The 18840-nt window shown below is 42.3% G+C and overlaps 1 protein-coding gene across 1 annotated transcript in view; it reads right to left on the bottom strand.

Annotated features, from left to right (window-relative positions):
* Positions 1 to 5212: 5212 nt before the first annotated feature.
* dbpa (D site albumin promoter binding protein a) overlaps positions 5213 to 18840 on the bottom strand; it is a gene marked incomplete at both ends in the record, with an annotated part of 28054 nt that continues 14426 nt past the window's right edge. The window contains 2 exons of the mRNA XM_079231864.1: positions 5213 to 5428; positions 7376 to 7638. Coding sequence (XP_079087990.1) covers positions 5213 to 5428; positions 7376 to 7638 — 479 coding nt within the window. The remainder of the gene's footprint in view (positions 5429 to 7375; positions 7639 to 18840) is intronic.

Here is an 18840-nt window from a genome sequence, read left to right as displayed (position 1 = left end):
TTATTATTAAATATCTCACACAAGAAGAAAGAGGGAACACTAATAATATGTAATAATATGAAAGTGAGGGAACTGTGAATAATGTGTGTACATTGTGTGTTTTTACATTTCAGGGTGTAGAAAAACATGCTGTCCCTGGAAACAGAGGACGGAGCGGAGGCGGGACAAACGATAGGCTGAGCTGTCAATCAAACAGGTTCCATGAAAAGACCAAAAGCCCTCTCTGTGTTAGTCCGTGTATGAATACCAAAACATACAATTTCAAATACTAACAGAAAAAAATGAAGTCTGAGCGGATTATTGATATTTTTTAGGTTGACCTTATTCTATATTGACACCAAAAATATGTTAATCCGCCCCTCAAAGCGGCTTTAACTCAAATGAGAGGAAACATGTGTGCATTTGTTTGGGACTATTTCCAGCGGCGGATTAATCCACATTGGGTGCTCTGCGAGTATTTTTAGACGGCAGGGCGGTGAATGTAAAAGTTAGTTCAACTAAATGATGTTGTGTGTGTGTGTGTGTGTGTGTGTGTGTGTGTGTGTGTCCATCATGATAAACATGTCAACATTTTAGCTTCATGAATGAAAAAACTCATAGACGATAAAATATAGACTATATATATAGACAATAGAAATATAGACTATATATATAGACTATAGAACTATAGACTATAAATATATGCTATATATATAGACTATAGAAATATATACTATATATATAGACTATAGAACTATAGACTATATATATAGACTATAGAAATATATACTATATATATATATATAGACTATAGAAATATATACTATATATATATAGACTATAGAAATATAGACAATAGAAATATATATATATATATAGACTATAGACAATATAAATATAGACTATATATAGATAAAATAAATATAGACTATACATAGTCAATAAAAAATAGACTTTATATATAACAATAGAAATATAGACTGTATATATAGACTATATGTATAGACAATATAAATATAGACTATATAGACAGTATAAATGTAGACTATATGTATAGACAATATGAACATAGACTATATATATATAGACAATATGAATATAGATTATATATATATATATATATATATATAGAGATATAAATATATATATATATATATATATATATATATATATATATATATATAGATATATATAGATAATAGAGCGCTGTTGTTTTGTTCTTCCACTTTTATACGTGTTTTAAAAAAGACAAGTAGCTCAACGAGAGGACGAAAACGACATCACAGAGAACATTGCTGAGGTCATGTGACGTGGTTGTTCATTTACGTTAGCTTTTCACTTCTGGTGATTGCATTTAAGCAAAAAAAGATTTTCTTGCTGAATAAAATGTGTGAGTACCACAGAAAAAAAATCAAGAAAAAAATCTTATTTTCTGCAACAATCCAATCCTTTTTGTCGAGGGGACGAGTGTGACGTTAACTTCTGGGTTGACTCCCGATTGAGCGCTACATTTTTAAATCATATTTTAGCTAAAAAAACGGCTTAGTGTTGTCTTTAATTTGTATTATTTGGTAGTTTTTGAATTTATCGTTCTGTACCGTTTACAGACTTCCAATAGTCTTCTATTTTCTATAGAGCCGGCCTCTAGTGGCCACTATAGGAACTGCATGCACTTAGCACTTCGCACCGTAGCTCCTGCAGTGTGGTGGATAGCGCCTGGTTGGTTCTCACTTTCAGACAGCGAGACACCAGAAAAGCTGTCGGTGAGTAAGGATGAGTCTTTATTGGTGTTTTGGAGGGGGAGGAGCCAAACTACATATCCCATCATCCCTGTGGACACAATGCTGGTGAGGAGTCAGAGTAGTGCTGCGCTCGCTCATGGGACTTGTAGTTCATAAAAACAACATAACAACATGGAGAAGTTAGCTGAGAATCCACAAAGTAAAAGGAGAAATAAACAAGGTACATTATTGCTATCATCATTATTATTGTTGTCATAACTACCCGCAGTGCTGTTTCCTCCTACAGCGGAATACTGTGAAGACGCGCTCAACAACACCGTTACACAGGAAAACAGAGCTGTCAAAAGGTTTCTGCAACGTCTGTGAAGATGTCCCACATATCAAAAAAGCAACAAAAAAAAACTATATGACTTTTTTTTTAAGAAATTTTGAGAATTGTCTTCGAGGGATTTAACGTGTGCGTCTGTGGATCCGCTTTTAGACATTTATTCCCCAATAAACAAGAAAAAATCAAATAAATACATATATGTTTATCAAGGATAGAACCACAGCTCCCATAATACACCTGGGTGGACTGCGCGAACAGCAAAGCTATTTTATTATTCTCAAAAGGAGATTTAGGTGAGAATCAAATCCACAGCAATTACACATAAAAACTAGGACTGAGGAGCAGGTCACACAAACTTTAAACCTTTTAAACAAAATGAAAAGCTCTAAATTAACCGTCCATTAAGCCCCTCCCCCAAAACCACGACTGTAGCGGTAACCAATAGCCATTGCTGAGGCCAGACGGCTAGCATACCATAAGCTAACTGCATCATTGTTTGGCGTAACCGGTTGCTACAAATTAAGTGTCCAACATCTTAATTTACGGCTCGCTATTCAGAGTAAACTATTCAGTGTGAGGGGTGGAGCCTAAACATCTGATTTTAGACGCAGCGTAATTGTTCGCTAGCTATAAAATCCTCCACTGTTGACATAGTAAACGTTAAAAAGTTAAACAGGAAGTTCGAGAATGCAAGGCTTGATTGGCAACAGCAACAAAAGGGGCGGGGCTTAGCCAACGGTCAATCCGGTTGAAGGAAACCAGTTTCTTTTGGTCCCATTGCGAGTTAGAAATAAACTGGGAAACAACAGAATCAAAACCCATCATGCATTGCAACAGGAAGAACAATATAAATCCCTCCCCCAAAGAAAACAAATAAAACCACAAATTCTGTGATCCAATCAAATACTTTTTTTTAATGTGTATTTAATAACTCAGACAAAAACACCTGAGAAAAAACTGACAAAATGATTCCAATGGGATTTTCTGTAATATATTCAATTATGTATATTACAACTATTATCACAATAATTCAAGCATATATCATATACATATATATATATATATCTAGTGAGAGAATAGTTTAATATTCAATAGTACAGTTGTATGGTACAGTAGCAGAAGGGTGCATTTCTCGTTTCTCATTGGGTAAAGTTTGAAGGAGAGGTATAGACAAGTGTTCGTGTGTAAATCTATATACGATTTATCGATACAATATGCAACAAAAGAAAGAAAAGATAAAGGAATAAAAGACAAAGAAAGGGTATCGGCGGTTCAGTACTGTGTTTGAGATGGTGGAAGTGTTTGCACGTGGGATTTCTGTCAGTGTGTGTGTGTGTGTGTGTGTGTGTGTGTGTGTGTGTGTGTGTGTGTGTGTGTGTGTGTGTGTGTGTGTGTGCGCGTGCGTCAGGTGAAGGATCAGATCCAATCAGCACCATAGAAGTCCATAACAACATCAACAACAACAATGAGGGTTAAAACCTGGGTCAGGACTGTGTGTGTGTGTGTGTGCGTGTGTGTGTGTGTGTGTGTGTGTTGGTTGTGCGTCTGCATGCTGAAGGTTTCAGTCACTGTTCGATCTGGGCAAATCAACCCTAAACCAGTTAGCATTTCATTTTTGCACGTCCTGGACAAATCGTGGAGTAAACAGAGAGAGAAAGACCGCGACCACGTCGTGGTACTGAAAACAGATTGTCTGTCAGTGTGTGTGTGTGTGTGTGAGTGTGTGTGTGTGTGTGTGAGTGTGTGTGTGTGTGTGTGTGTGTGAGCGAGACACGTTCAATAAAAAGGCAAACCTGCCAGTGAAATTCTCCACCGTTCACATTTTCAAACATCTGCTCACATCCAGCTGTTTTGATGGCTATTTGCTTCCTGTTGTCCTCTCTCTCTCTCTCTCTCTCTCTCTCTCTCTCTCTCTCTCTCTCTCTCTCTTTTTCTCTCTTCTTCACCTTCGAAAATAAAAGCCCTGCGATTGTAAAAGAAAAAAAAAACGGAATCGAATAGAAGATAACAAATCAAGTGCTTTGAACGAGCCCACAAAGAAAACGAAACACAACAAAATCTTAAAACTATACAATTTTTGTTTCACCGTCTTCCATTTTCCTTTGCCCCTCCCCCTCCTCCACCCCCACAACCCCCGAAAAACAATCGTTACTAAGATGCCCCCCCGCCCCGCCCCGCCTCGCATCGTGTGAAATACCTGATTCAACCGTGATACATTCTCCGTTACGCCTCCGGCCTGCGCGACTCAACCAGCTCGGTGAAATCGAAAATAGATTATCTGTTGTTTTGCGATAAGCGTCCGGGAGGGGACGAGCGTTCCTGTGGCCCCCGTGTGGCCCCCGTGTGGCCCCCGTGTGGCCCCCGTGTGGCCCCCGTGTGGCCCCCGTGTGACTGTCCAGCTAAGCAGCCCCTCCCCGCCCATATATAAAATATACAAAAGATTATCTCCAAAATCCTCCTCCTGACTATCTCTGCTAATAGAAAAATATACAATAATCCTTTGTCAAAATCTCTTTGCGTTATGGACGAAAACCCCGCACCTCTTCCTCCTCCTCTTCCTCATTTTTGCTGGACTAGTCTTGCCTTCCTTCCCACTTCAAAAATATACATGTTTTTTTTTCGTCCTATTTATAGAAAAAAATTACACATCTGCCCTCCAATCCCCCCCCTGGCTTGAATCCGTGCCTTGAGCTTAAAAAGTGAGACTTCACTGGCATAAGTGTGAACTCGACACCCTGTTTTGAACCCGCGGGACGCACTGCCTGCTGGGAGCGGAGCGCCGTGCGACACCGGGGGGTGGGGGGGACGCAAAAAAAGCAACAGCACCGAGGGGTGACGCGTGGAAGCTGCCGAGGTGACGCGACGGCGAAACGGTACATTGAGTGGAGACGGCGAAGCAGCATGTACAAAGAGAGTCAAACTGGGGGGCGGGTGAAGAAGAAAAAACAAGATGGCGTCGCTGTGCTTTTCCTGTCGGGACGCACTTTAATTTTTTTGGGGGGGGGGTGTTGGCGCCCCCGGTGTCGCAAAGCGCTCACTGCAGATCTCCGCTCACCACTTCAACTAAAGTGCTGCTGTTGTTGGGTTTTGCCTTGTACCCTTTTACCCCTTCCTCCCTCTTCCTCTTCCTCTTCCTCCTCCTCCTCCTCCTCCTCCTCCACCCTCACAAGTCTCCGTGCCGGCTCTCGAACTTGTTGATGATGTTCCTGCAGCGGCCCAGCTCCTTCCTCATGTCGGCCACCTCCTGGCGGAGGGCGCCGTTCTCCCGCTCCAGGAAGGCGGCGCGCACGGAGATCTGGTTCTCCTTCAGCCGCCGGGCGTCCCGCGAGCGCTTCGCCGCCTCGTTGTTCTTCACGCGCCGGCACCAGTACTTGTCGTCCTGTCGTCGGGGAGGGAGAGACAACAACAACCGAAAAGAAGAAGAGAGAGTGTGATGAGTGGTGTGGAGTCAGATATGTGGTGAGAGGGAAGGTGGCAGGAAAGGAACACAATCACCGATGAAGCTAATTCAACATAGTGGCCAAAGGGAGGAATTACAACGTGCGGCCGCGAATTACTTTTTCCCATAGACTTACATTGGGAACATCTATTACGATAATTTCTTTCGCCGTAAACCAACTTCCCATTATTTAAATAATTAAGTCTTAAAAGGTCCCTCCATCCTATGTGAGGCCCGGGAGGCGGGGCTAACGGGAAAGCTCCGCCTCCAACGACCTATCCAGTTGTCTTTAAACATAAATGGAAATGTAGCCAAATGAGCTATTTCCTTTCTTTCTTTCAATCATTGTATTGCGTATGCAGGTTACACATTGCCTCAAACTAGACAACAAACAACTAAATAAATAAAAAAATAATACATGAACAATCAGACAGAAAACATACCAAAAAACACAGACAGAAATCAGACATAAATCATCATCCTCCATATTGAACCTACTATAACAATTATATATTAATGCATATTGTGCAAATATGCCCTCAGGGGTCCCTTGGATGATTAGCTATATTATCTACTTCCAATAATCTCACGTCCTAGCTGCAGTAAGATAAAGTGCAGCGATGGTTCATGACGGTTCTCTGGATGTTTTGATGACTTTTTCCATCGTATGAATGAGGATTCATTGCCACCTTCCTCTCGTGGGTGGCCGTGGCATCAGAACCGTAACACACCCAACACGTGTAACAACACAGCTAGCAGATAGAAACACATTTAAAGAGACAGGCACCAAAGCTTTGATCAAATAATTTTCCCCTTCTAGGATGACGAAGGTAAGATGGAGAATAATAAAGATATTCGTATTATTTCTGGGTTGAACGATGTTGTTTTTTTGGGACATGAAAGCAGCTTGAAGACGATGAGGCTCTCGTGAGAGGACGAGTGGAAACAGACTGTTGTGTTCAACGTTTGGACCGGAGAGCGAAATAAGAGTCCAGATTGAAATTAGAGATCTGTATCTGAGAAGATTAATGTCGGTGGAATCACTGCAGGCCCAACGGCGTCTGGTCGTCCTCAGAGTCTCAACTGGAACGTTGACACCATCCCACTTTAAACACAAAATCATGCACTTTCTGCTAAAGACGTATTTCCTGGATCCTCGACATATTTTCCTGCTCTTCAGCGGAGGGTTGGTATTAAACAAAGAGATGGATGTAAAATATAATTCAGGAGGAGCTGCAGAGCAAACCTCATCTTTAACTTTACTCAAGAGATCGTTTATTTTTCATACAGATGAAATCTTTCTGCAAAACATTCGCAGTTTGGAAGCGTATGTTGACATTTGAAATGTCATTTTAACTTTCTATTTTTCTGTGATTCCACTTCTATCCGATTTTATTTGCGGCTGTTTTTTTGTGCATTTATTACTTGTTTATTTCATCATTAATGAATTTGTTATTTTCTGTTATTTCTTTCTAATATAAATCACTAATTTCAGGACCTTTCTGTAAATTATTTCATATTTTGAACAACAAGGCAGCTTTATTAAATAAAACATGATTTAATAATTATTTAATAAAATACGCAAAGCAATATAACATAAAATCTATATTATTTTGTCTTATTTTAAGAAAGTAAGGTTATATTCAAATTACAGACAATAATAAAGGATATTTTTTGCAGCTTTGGTACAAATAACTTATCTTGTGTAACTTATCTTGTGCAACTTATCTTGTGTTTTTCCTGAAACATTCATGAATATGAGAGTGGAAACAAACAAAAACACACATATCTGCTCGTTGGCCATCAAAAACACGTATCTTTCAGTCAGAATCTATGTATTTTTTTTGTGGTCCGTGGGACCGCAAAGGACTGTGGGAGATGTAGTACCTTCTGCTCATTGGGGACCAGCATCTTCCGGGCCTTCTTGATCATCGGCTGAGGCTTCAGCTCCTCGTCGGAGAAGCGGTGCCGCCGCGGGTCGAAGGCCTCCTGGCCCGGCACGCTGGACAGCGCCAGGTCCGCCGGGTCGGGGTCAAAGTTCACCGAGACGTCGCTGCTGTTGCCGCTGGAGTCCCCCGCCGCCGGAGGCCCCGGGGGTCCCGGAGGGCAGGTAGACGTGGGGGACTGGTCCTGAGGCACCGCCCGACCACCTGGAGAGAGAGAGAGAGAGAGAGAGAGAGACTCAGTTTGTTATTCCAAACCGTTTCTGTGAAGCTCCGCCCACAACACACACACACCTTCTGGCAGCCATATTGGAGTTGTGCTGTTTTATTTTCATTTATTAAAAAACATGCAAAAGAACTTTACCTTTCTTAATATAATCACATGACATTCATTACATAACTACTAATGTTTAAAGTATAGTTATACAATATTTATTATACAGCTTGTTGGTCATTCACATGTTCAGATGACCTCAAAACTTAAATTCCTCTCATATATATATAGACTATAGTAATAATAATACTTTTATTTATAAAGCACATTTCACAGACAAAAGAGGTCACAAAGTGCTGTACAGTTAAACAAACACAGTAAAAACACATTAGAAGATGGAGGAATAAAAAACACAATAAAACAAATAGTGAAAATAAAATAAAAACAAACGCCAGCGATATTTATACATGTATATATAGCTTCCTTTATGTATATATATAGATCATATATATACATACATATATATATATGGATATATATATATATATATATATATATATATATATATATATATATATATATATATATATATATATACATAAAGGAAGCTGCCAAACTGTCTCCTTTGTGCCAGACGTGGATGCAGAGATGCACGACACAACTGCGAATCTATTAATAGTCAAAGGAAGGTCGGAGGTCAGTGGAAGGTCAGTGGAAGGTCAGAGGAAGGTCAGAGGAAGGTCAGAGGAAGGTCAGTGGAAGGTCAGTGGAAGGTCAGAGGAAGGTCAGAGGAAGGTCAGAGGAAGGTCGGAGGAAGGTCAGAGGAAGGTCAGTGGAAGGTCAGAGGAAGGTCAGAGGAAGGTCAGAGGAAGGTCAGAGGAAGGTCGGAGGTCGAGCGCGGCTGCAGACACCCTTGATTTGGAGTTTTGCTTGTTGGTTTGAACTTGAAACTCTTCAGTCCTCTGATGGTTTATATACAAACAGCCACCAGAAGGTCACTTTGCACGCCACTGAAACGACACGAAATCCAAGAAAAGCGAGCGAGGAAAGGAGGACGTGAGCGAGGAAAGGAGGACGTGAGGAGGAAAGGAGGACGTTAGAGAGGAAAGGAGGACGTGAGGAGGAAAGGAGGACGTGAGGAGGAAAGGAGGAAAGGAGGAGGAAAGGAGGACGTGAGCGAGGAAAGGAGGACGTTAGAGAGGAAAGGAGGACGTGAGGAGGAAAGGAGGAAAGGAGGAGGAAAGGACGACGTGAGGAGGAAAGGAGGACGTTAGAGAGGAAAGGAGGACGTGAGGAGGAAAGGAGGACGTGAGGACGAAAGGAGGACGTTAGAGAGGAAAGGAGGACGTGAGGAGGAAAGGACGACGTGAGGAGGAAAGGAGGACGTTAGAGAGGAAAGGAGGACGTTAGAGAGGAAAGGAGGACGTGAGCGAGGAAAGGAGGACGTTAGAGAGGAAAGGAGGATGTGAGGAGGAAAGGAGGACGTGAGGAGGAAAGGACGACGTGAGGAGGAAAGGAGGACGTTAGAGAGGAAAGGAGGACGTTAGAGAGGAAAGGAGGACGTTAGAGAGGAAAGGAGGACGTGAGGAGGAAAGGAGGACGTTAGAGAGGAAAGGAGGACGTGAGGAGGAAAGGAGGACGTGAGGAGGAAAGGAGGACGTGAGCGAGGAAAGGAGGACGTTAGAGAGGAAAGGAGGACGTGAGGAGGAAAGGAGGACGTGAGGAGGAAAGGAGGACGTTAGAGAGGAAAGGAGGACGTGAGGAGGAAAGGAGGACGTGAGGAGGAAAGGAGGACGTGAGCGAGGAAAGGAGGACGTTAGAGAGGAAAGGAGGACGTGAGGAGGAAAGGAGGACGTGAGGAGGAAAGGAGGACGTGAGGAGGAAAGGAGGACGTGAGGAGGAAAGGAGGACGTGAGGAGGAAAGGACGACGTGAGGAGGAAAGGAGGACGTGAGGAGGAAAGGAGGACGTGAGGAGGAAAGGAGGACGTGAGGAGGAAAGGACGACGTGAGGAGGAAAGGAGGACGTGAGGAGGAAAGGAGGACGTTAGAGAGGAAAGGAGGACGTGAGGAGGAAAGGAGGACGTGAGCGAGGAAAGGAGGACGTTAGAGAGGAAAGGAGGACGTGAGGAGGAAAGGAGGACGTGAGGAGGAAAGGAGGACGTGAGCGAGGAAAGGAGGACGTGAGGAGGAAAGGAGGACGTGAGCGAGGAAAGGACGACGTGAGGAGGAAAGGACGACGTGAGGAGGAAAGGAGGACGTGAGGAGGAAAGGAGGACGTTAGAGAGGAAAGGAGGACGTGAGGAGGAAAGGAGGACGTGAGGAGGACACTTTCAAATAGAAAAGATCTTTTTAACTATTGTTCATATTTACATTAGAAAGTAGTGAGAGTAGAAGGACCCATAAAAGGGAATAAACAGCTACATACTGGGGCATAAACATAGCCAGTGGAGAAAGTATTGACATTCAACTCATATTTGTGCCATTTTCTACATAAACCCCCCCAAAAAAAGATGCAAACCCATCCCCATCTCCATCATGGTCTTCATGTATTTGGGGTAACAGTCAGCAAACTCGTCTAAAAAAACTATACAAACAATGAATAAACTATAAATCACACACAGAAATAAATCAATATGTTGGCGTCCGTGTTTGATGACACAATAGCGATGAATGGCGGTCGCTTTGCCGGCGGGTAACCGGGGGCCTCGTCACGGTCGCGTGCACAGGGGCCCCTGAAAACTACCCCCACCGCCCCACCGCCCCACCGCCCCACGGTAACAGACGACTTTGTGTCCCGAGGGCTTCGTGTCGGAGTGAGACGTCCCGGACTCTCTGTCTCTCTCCAGCGAGCCGAGAAAGAGGCCCACATTTAATTCTCTGTTTAAAAATAAATGAAACGCTCTCTGTTGTTTCCTGCAGTGACGGCGACTCGCCACCAGATGGCGGTTTCGAGCCAGAAGGGGGGAAAAGCTGAGCGGGGCAGCGAGTTCACATCACGCCGGATTTACAGTACAGCAAGCAGGGGGAGATCAGGATTGTGTTTAACCCTTTGTGGCGCTCCGTGTGAGGAAGAAAAACATTTAAAATCATCCCTCATCTCTAACACAGAGCAACGAAACGATCATATCTGAACCACAGCGAGGAAATTAAAGAAAATGTGGTCATGAATCAGACATCTTGTGCCTGTTTTGGGTTTATTAAAGCTCTGGTGAACGACTGCAGATGATGCTGGTTGGTTGACGTCCATGTTTTTCTCCGCCAATTGGATTCCGGCACGCTGTAGCGGCAGCACTTCTCACGCGTGTGTGTTGAAAATAGATATAAATCAAATGTAATAAATCAAAACGTTACAATAGCAGGAATTTAGTTTAGTATTAGTAAGTAATATTAGTAAAGTGTGTGGCAGAGGATGTAAAAGCTCCTCCACGGTGCTTCCACCCTGCAGATATTCTGCATTATCTTTATTTCAGCACGAGAATAGAGTCCATCTCTTCACCAGGCAATTATTGACACAATTATTTTCAAATTTATTTTGTTTTTCTAGACGTTTCCTCTCTGGAATACCAGCGTCAGCTGAGCAATCATCCAGCAGCAGTCAGAACAGTTTTTTGTGGCAGCATTTGAACGACACATTTTTTTTTTTGGTTTGGTTTTTTAATGTGGAGCCACAGGCTTATAAATAACCGCAGAGCTGGTGACCGATATCGACTGAAACGGTAGAGGAAAGATTTTTGGGATACTTGCGAAACACAGAAAAGAGATTCAGCATTACGTTTCCTATACACACACACACACACACACACACACACACACACACACACACACACACACACACACACACAGCTGCTTAGTGAGCCAGTAAATGTCAGAGCAGCACAAACTGACACTGATTTGCTTCTGATTTGAGCCGCCAGTCATTTTTTTGTTACGCTCGTCAACTACGATACCACAACCAGGGAAATCAGGCTGACGCCGCATGGCGAGCGGGAAGGGGGCGGGGCCTATTTGACGTAGATGGTCGTTGCCCTCCTCCCAAATTCAGCAGAAAACACTTTGACTATATGCAACGAGCAGAGCAGTGCAGCGACAAGAGCCGGGCATTTTGAGTTTAAAATATTGGACGTAAACACAATCTGTGTGTGTGTGTGTGTGTGTGTGTGTTTGTGTGTGTGTGTGTGTGTGTGACGGGGTGGAGTTCTTCTTATGACAAGCGATGACACTTTCTGTACATTCTGTGAGAATAAATCCACGTCCACTACTTTCCGCATCGCTGCAAAGTATACGTCCGAGTGTCCCAGTTTAGAGCGCTGGGTTTTACGTAACCTCCAGTGTGCCATGAAGGCACCGTTCCGCTCTGCAGTTATAATCCTCTACGGTTGCTTCTCCTCGGCCCGAGTGGAAAACATCTTTAGTGTATTGAGTTATTTTTGGGGCTCCTAGTGCCCGGCTGCAATCAGCAGGCTCGTAAACAAGAGTCACGACGGCCGAATGCAGACGCGTGTTGACGAGACAGAGTCCTGCAACCTGTCGTCCTGCAACCTCTCGTCCTGCAACCTCTCGTCCTGCAACCTGTCGCCCTGCAACATGTCGTCCTGCAACCTCTCGTCCTGCAACCTCTCGTCCTGCAACCTCTCGTCCTGCAACCTGTCGTCCTGCAACCAGTCGTCCTGCAACCAGTCGTCCTGCAACTAGTCGTCCTGCAACCTCTCGTCCTGCAACCAGTCGTCCTGCAACCAGTCGTCCTGCAACCAGTCGTCCTGCAACCAGTCGTCCTGCAACCTCTCGTCCTAAAACCTCTCTTCCTGCAACCTGTCGTCCTAAAATCTGTCGTCCTGCAACCTGTCGTCCTGCAACCTGTTGTCCTGCAACCTCTGTCATCATGCAACCTGTCGTCCTGCAACCTGTCGTCCTGCAACCTGTCGTCCTGCAACCTCTGTCATCATGCAACCTGTCGTCTTGCAACCTCTCGTCCTGCAACCTGTCATCATGCAACCTGTTGTCCTGCACCCTTTCGTCCTGCAACTTCTGTCATCATGCAACCTGTCGTCCTGCAACCTGTCGTCCTGCAACTTCTGTCATCATGCAACCTGTCGTCCTGCAACCTCTGTCATCACGCAACCTCTCGTCCTAAAACCTGTCATCATCCAACCTGTCGTCCTAAAACCTGTCGTCCTGCAACCTCTGTCATCATGCAACCTGTCGTCCTGCAACCTCTGTCATCATGCAACCTGTCGTCCTGCAACCTCTGTCATCATGCAACCTGTCGTCCTGCAACCTGTCATCATGCAACCTGTCGTCCTGCAACCTCTGTCATCATGCAACCTCGGTCATCATCCAACCTGTCGTCCTAAAACCTGTCGTCCTAAAACCTCTGTCATCATGCAACCTGTCGTCCTGCAACCTCTGTCATCATGCAACCTGTCGTCCTGCAACCTCTGTCATCATGCAACCTGACAACCGACATAAATCATTAATATCTTTTCTAACAAACGGTGGGAGTTACAGCCGCTTATCAATCTCATGAAGGTAGAATGTAAGCATGTAAATAGTTTATAACGCACTGTCGTGTGGTTCTAAGCAGATATACGTGTTTATTTATGTATTATTGTCACTATAACTCCTCCTCTTTTGGCATGGAGGCCTGATAGGAATGACACCGTCTAGATTATAGTGTGTTATAAATAATTTATGCATGTTCGTATACTGCTTATAAATAACTTGAAATCCATGTTTCGTACATCGATGGAATTTTTACTAACTGGAAGGAAAGTTTGATTATTTTTAAATTATCATAAAGAACATTAATTCTTGATATGCATGTTCATGTTGTAGAATTATTTATTTTTAATTCAAGAGCATTTGCACAATAAGCACAGCCTGTTTGTTCTTTTTGCACACTGCACTTATCTTATTTTAAGCTTTGGACGCGAGTACTTTTTACAGCCCACAATGCATTGCAGCACCTCCTCTCCATCCGTCCTCCGGTCCATCTGTTTGTGCGCGAAGCCCGAAGACTTTCATTAGAGCGAACTGCAGCCGGCTCCATCGGACGCTCTGGCAGCTGGACGGCAGCTGATCCCGGATCAGTCTGCCCTCCAAAGCCGCGTCCTAATAACAACCATTTTGGGCAAAAAAAAGAGTTGAAACCGATCCAAGAACACGGCTCACTGCTGCTGCCGGGTAAACAGCCGGCCAAGCGCGGCTTCGCCTGGCTTCATTTCCTGTCTGTGAGCCGGAGCCATTTGGGCGAAGATTCTCAGATTCTCTGCTTTCATTAATTTAGCTGAGATTATGAGTTCTTCTTCTTCTTCTCTCCGCCTGTCGATCTCCGTTTCTCCGCGTCCATCAGCGGCTGAAAGCAGCGCATATATATATATATATATATATATATATATATATATATATATATATATATATAACGATTTTGGGTTTTAAAAAGCAGCTAATTCTCAACGCCAGAAACATTGATTCTACTACTTTAACTTTCAAGGTCTTTGAAGGTCTCGCTTTGGTGAAATTCAAGGACTTTCCTGCTTGAAAACCTTCATATAAAAATAAAAATGTAAATAAATAAATAAAGTAAATAAATAACATGAATAAAATACATTAAATAAATAAAATAAATGAAAATAAATAAAATAAATAAATTAAATAAGTGAAATAAATAAAATAAATATATATATATATATATATATATATATGTGTAAATAATGTAATTTAAGTGTATTTAGTTGTATTTTATAAAATAATAATTAAATATAACATGCACTGTGCAGCTGTGTTATGAGTTTGGCAGCCGTACCATCTCAAATCTCCATCCCAGCATGCAAAGCGCTGATCCTCGGGCGGAGACGCACGCTGATGAGTTTGATCGATGTATTTGTGACTTAACAACCCGGAAAACTGCATGAAAAAAAACACGCAAAGAAAGGTCCAAGAGAGAAGAAAGAAAATCAAACGGTTTCTCTCTCCAGCCGCCATTTTGCTGCGTGTTCAGCGAACAGGAGGAATCATCTTTCTGCCTCCGTGGGCAGAGTCGCCCACGGAGGCAGAAAATAGAGGGAGGTCGAGGTTTGAGAGTCAGGTGAGCCACTCTTCCTCCTGACTAATCGCCTCGCTTCATCTAACTATACTATACGTTCACTGGATGCACCTCCGGTCCGCACACTGAACTACACAAGCTCATCCTCGTCACCATCATCATCATCATCATCATCATCATCAAGTAGCTGTTTCAGTAACTTCTTCTGTAATAAAGGGAAACCAACGCAATTAAATGGGACAATGAGACAATTATGCTAATTGTACAAGCATGGAGGGAACAATATACTTCTATTGTGATTACTGTAATCGACACTTGTGCTTGTATCAGTGCTTTTAAGGCCATTTAAAGGTCATTTAAAGGTCATTTATATGTCTACTTTTTGCCGTTGAGGCTCAACGTCCGTATGGAATAAAGTTGCTGAATCACTGAGGTGAGTTTTTTTTTGTTGCAGTAACGACAAGAACGAGAAAGAAGTGACAGTGCTAACTAGCGGCTAACTAGCAGCTAACTAGCAGCTAACTAGCGGCTAACTAGCGGCTAACTGGCTAGTTGGCCAACTCACCAATTCCACGATGCTTTAAAGATGCACTGGTTATCAAAAACAAACAGCCAATGAGGTGCAGCTGGGACTAACGCAACCAACAACACTCAGCATTATTATATATATATATATATATATATATATATATATATATATATATATATATATATATTTGCATTATTTATTATTTTATATGAGTGAAATGGCCGCAGGAAACAGTTCAATGTCTGTTCTGGCAATCTTCTTAACAGCAGTACTAAAATAATGACTGCCAGTCCTTGAAGTAGTAGTAGAAGTAGTAGTAGAAGTACTAGTAGAAGTAGTAGAAGTAGTAATAGAAGTAGAAGTAGTAGTAGAAGTAGTAGTAGAAGTAGTTGGAAAAGTAGTAGTAGAAGTAGAAGTAGTTGTACTTTCATCACTAGAAGTATCAGGACTATATTTATAGAAGTAGCAGTACATGTAGTACACGCAGTAATGGGAGTCGTCTGAGCAGCAGCTGCATGAACTGAACACTCAACACTTGTAGCCCGAGCAGCAAGTGTCAGCAGTCATAGAACCGACACTATATCAGTAGTAGTAGTCGTAGTAGTAGTACTTGTAGTAGTAGTAGTACTAGTAGTAGTAGTATGAGTATGAGCCGGCTACAACCTGCTATCGGCGGCGGTGATCAGATAAAGATCAGCACTTCTAGCTGTCGCTGCAGCAGCAGAAACGTGCGCTGGATGTTCACCACACGTGGAATGTGATATAGGAAGTGTGTTACATAAGGGACGACCCCACACACACACACACACACACACACACACACACACACACACACCCCGCAATGTAAACACACCATGTTTGGCCTCTTCCATACTTCTAGAACACAGCAGCAGCGACGGGATCCTTCAAACAAAAGTACAAACGAGTATTTTCATTATTTATTGGTCTGATTAATTAAGTGTTTTGGTCCATGAACCTTTTTTTTTCTTTTTTAGGCCCAAAATGGCACAAGAAAAACATATTCGCATATTTAAGAAGCTGAATAAGAACAAATAATACAAATGTAAACCAGAATGTTTTTTGGGTTAATCTTCTGTTTAATTAACACACAGCCGAACACACACACACACACACACACACACACACACACACACACACACACACACACACACACACACACACACACACACACACACACACACACCCACACACACACCCACACACACACCCACACACACATGCAACTGGACAAACTGGTTTGCATCATGGTTTGGGATTTTTTATTTTTATGATTTAGACTTTTTACATAGTTTAGTTTCACGACTTTAGTCCTTTATTCGTGAAACTATTGACTGTTTTAATGTACTTCGTACGGAGTGACCTGTATATTTTAAAAGCAGGGCTAAAGAAGCACAAACACACATTATCTCCTAAATTAAATCCCCTTTTCATTAATGTTGGTCCGTGGAATAAAAGAAAAGTAATCAGCGTTGAATAAAAGACATTTCTGTGCGAGCTGCGTGATCATTTTTGTTTTCTTCTCTCGGCTTTCATCTTAAGACATCTGGTTTTAGTCTGGGTTCACGGTTTCACCGTCAGACACACACACACACACACACACACACACACACACACACACACACACACACACGCACACAAAGCAGCAGGCTCGAACTCGCCTCTGCACACACAAACAAACACCCAGCCAGGCACGTGCACGCTTACATGAGTGTGCAAGAATCCCAGTGAACAAACACAAAACACACACACACACACACACACACACACACACTCAGTTCAGGTGACACACCCTGGGAGTCTTGTTCCTGGAGTTATGTCACCACGTGTTGTTATTCGGATTCAGAGACACTGGCGGGTTTACACGTAACTCAGAACTTCATAAGTCATAACTTCATAAGTCATAACTTCATAACTCATAACTTCATAAGTCATAACTTCATAACTCATAACTTCATAAGTCATAACTTCATAACTCATAACTTCATAACTCAGTTCTGCATCAGGAGTTCAGCGGTTTGTTCACGCTGGACACAGAGCTCCACAAATACTACACAAAGTACGACAATTTTACTGCTTTAAAATACTTTACTTTGTTTGATGTAGAATCCCTGCGTTGGCTTTCATGTATTTATTTATATCCACGGATGGCTTCCTGTTATTTATTTTTATTTTTCATTATTTCATGGATTTTATGAAGTCTTGTAAAAGGCAAATAAAATCAAATACAATTTTATTAGAAAATAAAATAAAATTTTATTAGAAAATAAAATACAATTTGATTTAATTTAATTAAATTAAGTAAAAATTAAATTAAAAATTAAATTAAAAATTAAATTAAATTTAAAATTACATTTAAAATTAAATTAAATTAAAAAAAGAAATATTACAAAAATGCAAAAACATTTTTTGATTTTTTTTACAAAAATGTAAAATAATTTAATAAAAAAATACAATTAAACACAAAAAAATACTATTAAATTAAATGCAATTGTATTTAGTTGTATTTTATTTGATAAAATAATGAAATATAATATGCACTGTCCTGTGTTATGAGTTAGACTTTCCAACAAAAAACGATAATACAGTCAAACACAAAATCCTGTCCTCACCAGAAAAAAACCCAGTATTAATATTGTTTGTTAAGTCTTAAGTCGAGTGACGCAACGACAGCACAAAACCTCTTAGAGTGACGCCAAAGCTTCTGACTTTTAGCCGTGCTCATAATCTCCCTGCAACCTTCACCAGGTGGTCTGAGTTGCTGCAGCGGTGCGTTCAGGTACCAGTGAGACGAGGACACGCAACCCAGCAACCTCATCCTGCTGCAACTCCACATGTCAGAGTCATCTCTGCTTCCAGAGACGCTGCGCCGCTGCACGCCAACCAGCGTTCGTCTCTCCTGTTTGTTTGTTCCATGGTGCCGTTGTCAGCGTGGACACGACCTCAACGTGAAACACGCATTAGCATCGGCCGCCGCACGCGCTCCATGCATAATACAGGAGCCGGAATCCGGCACATCGGGAAGAGCGAATACGATTTAAAGTAAATCCCCAAAAAACGATGCACGCCGTCGCTGAGGAAAAAGGACAATGATGATGATGATGATGATGATGGTGGTGGTGCACCACTTGGTGCACGTCGGTGTAATTCTGCTTTTAAGCCACGAAGGCGGCACGTCGACAAGGAAAGGTCGTGCTCTTAAAAGGTCAAATGCATTTTTGGAAGGTGCCGACAGGTGATCACAAATATTCATTATGACGGCTTGTTTCGGTTTGATGAATTCAGGACATTCTTATTGGACATGCCGCTCAGGCAGATATGTGAATTTGTGCAGTTATTAGGGAATAATTAGCAGTATTATGTCTTTTTTCAATAGTATATATATAGAGAGAGATATAGATATATATACATATGTATCCTGCTACACAAAGATCTGCTTTAAACCTCCATTAAAATTCTCCTCCGAGCTCAATGTTTGCTCTGCCATACGGAAGAATTTTCTTCTTTTTTTTTGCCTCAGTGTTTATTCTCTCCGTAATCTCCACTGTTTCCTCTCCCTCTCCTTTCCTCCCTCCTCCCTCCCTCCTCCCTCCCTCTCTTTCTCT

Source organism: Taurulus bubalis (assembly GCF_910589615.1).
Source record: "Taurulus bubalis genome assembly, chromosome: 16".
Taxonomy (NCBI): domain Eukaryota; kingdom Metazoa; phylum Chordata; class Actinopteri; order Perciformes; family Cottidae; genus Taurulus; species Taurulus bubalis.
The sequence above is the reverse complement of the archived record's forward strand: the minus strand, read 5'-3'. Positions and strand labels throughout refer to the sequence as shown.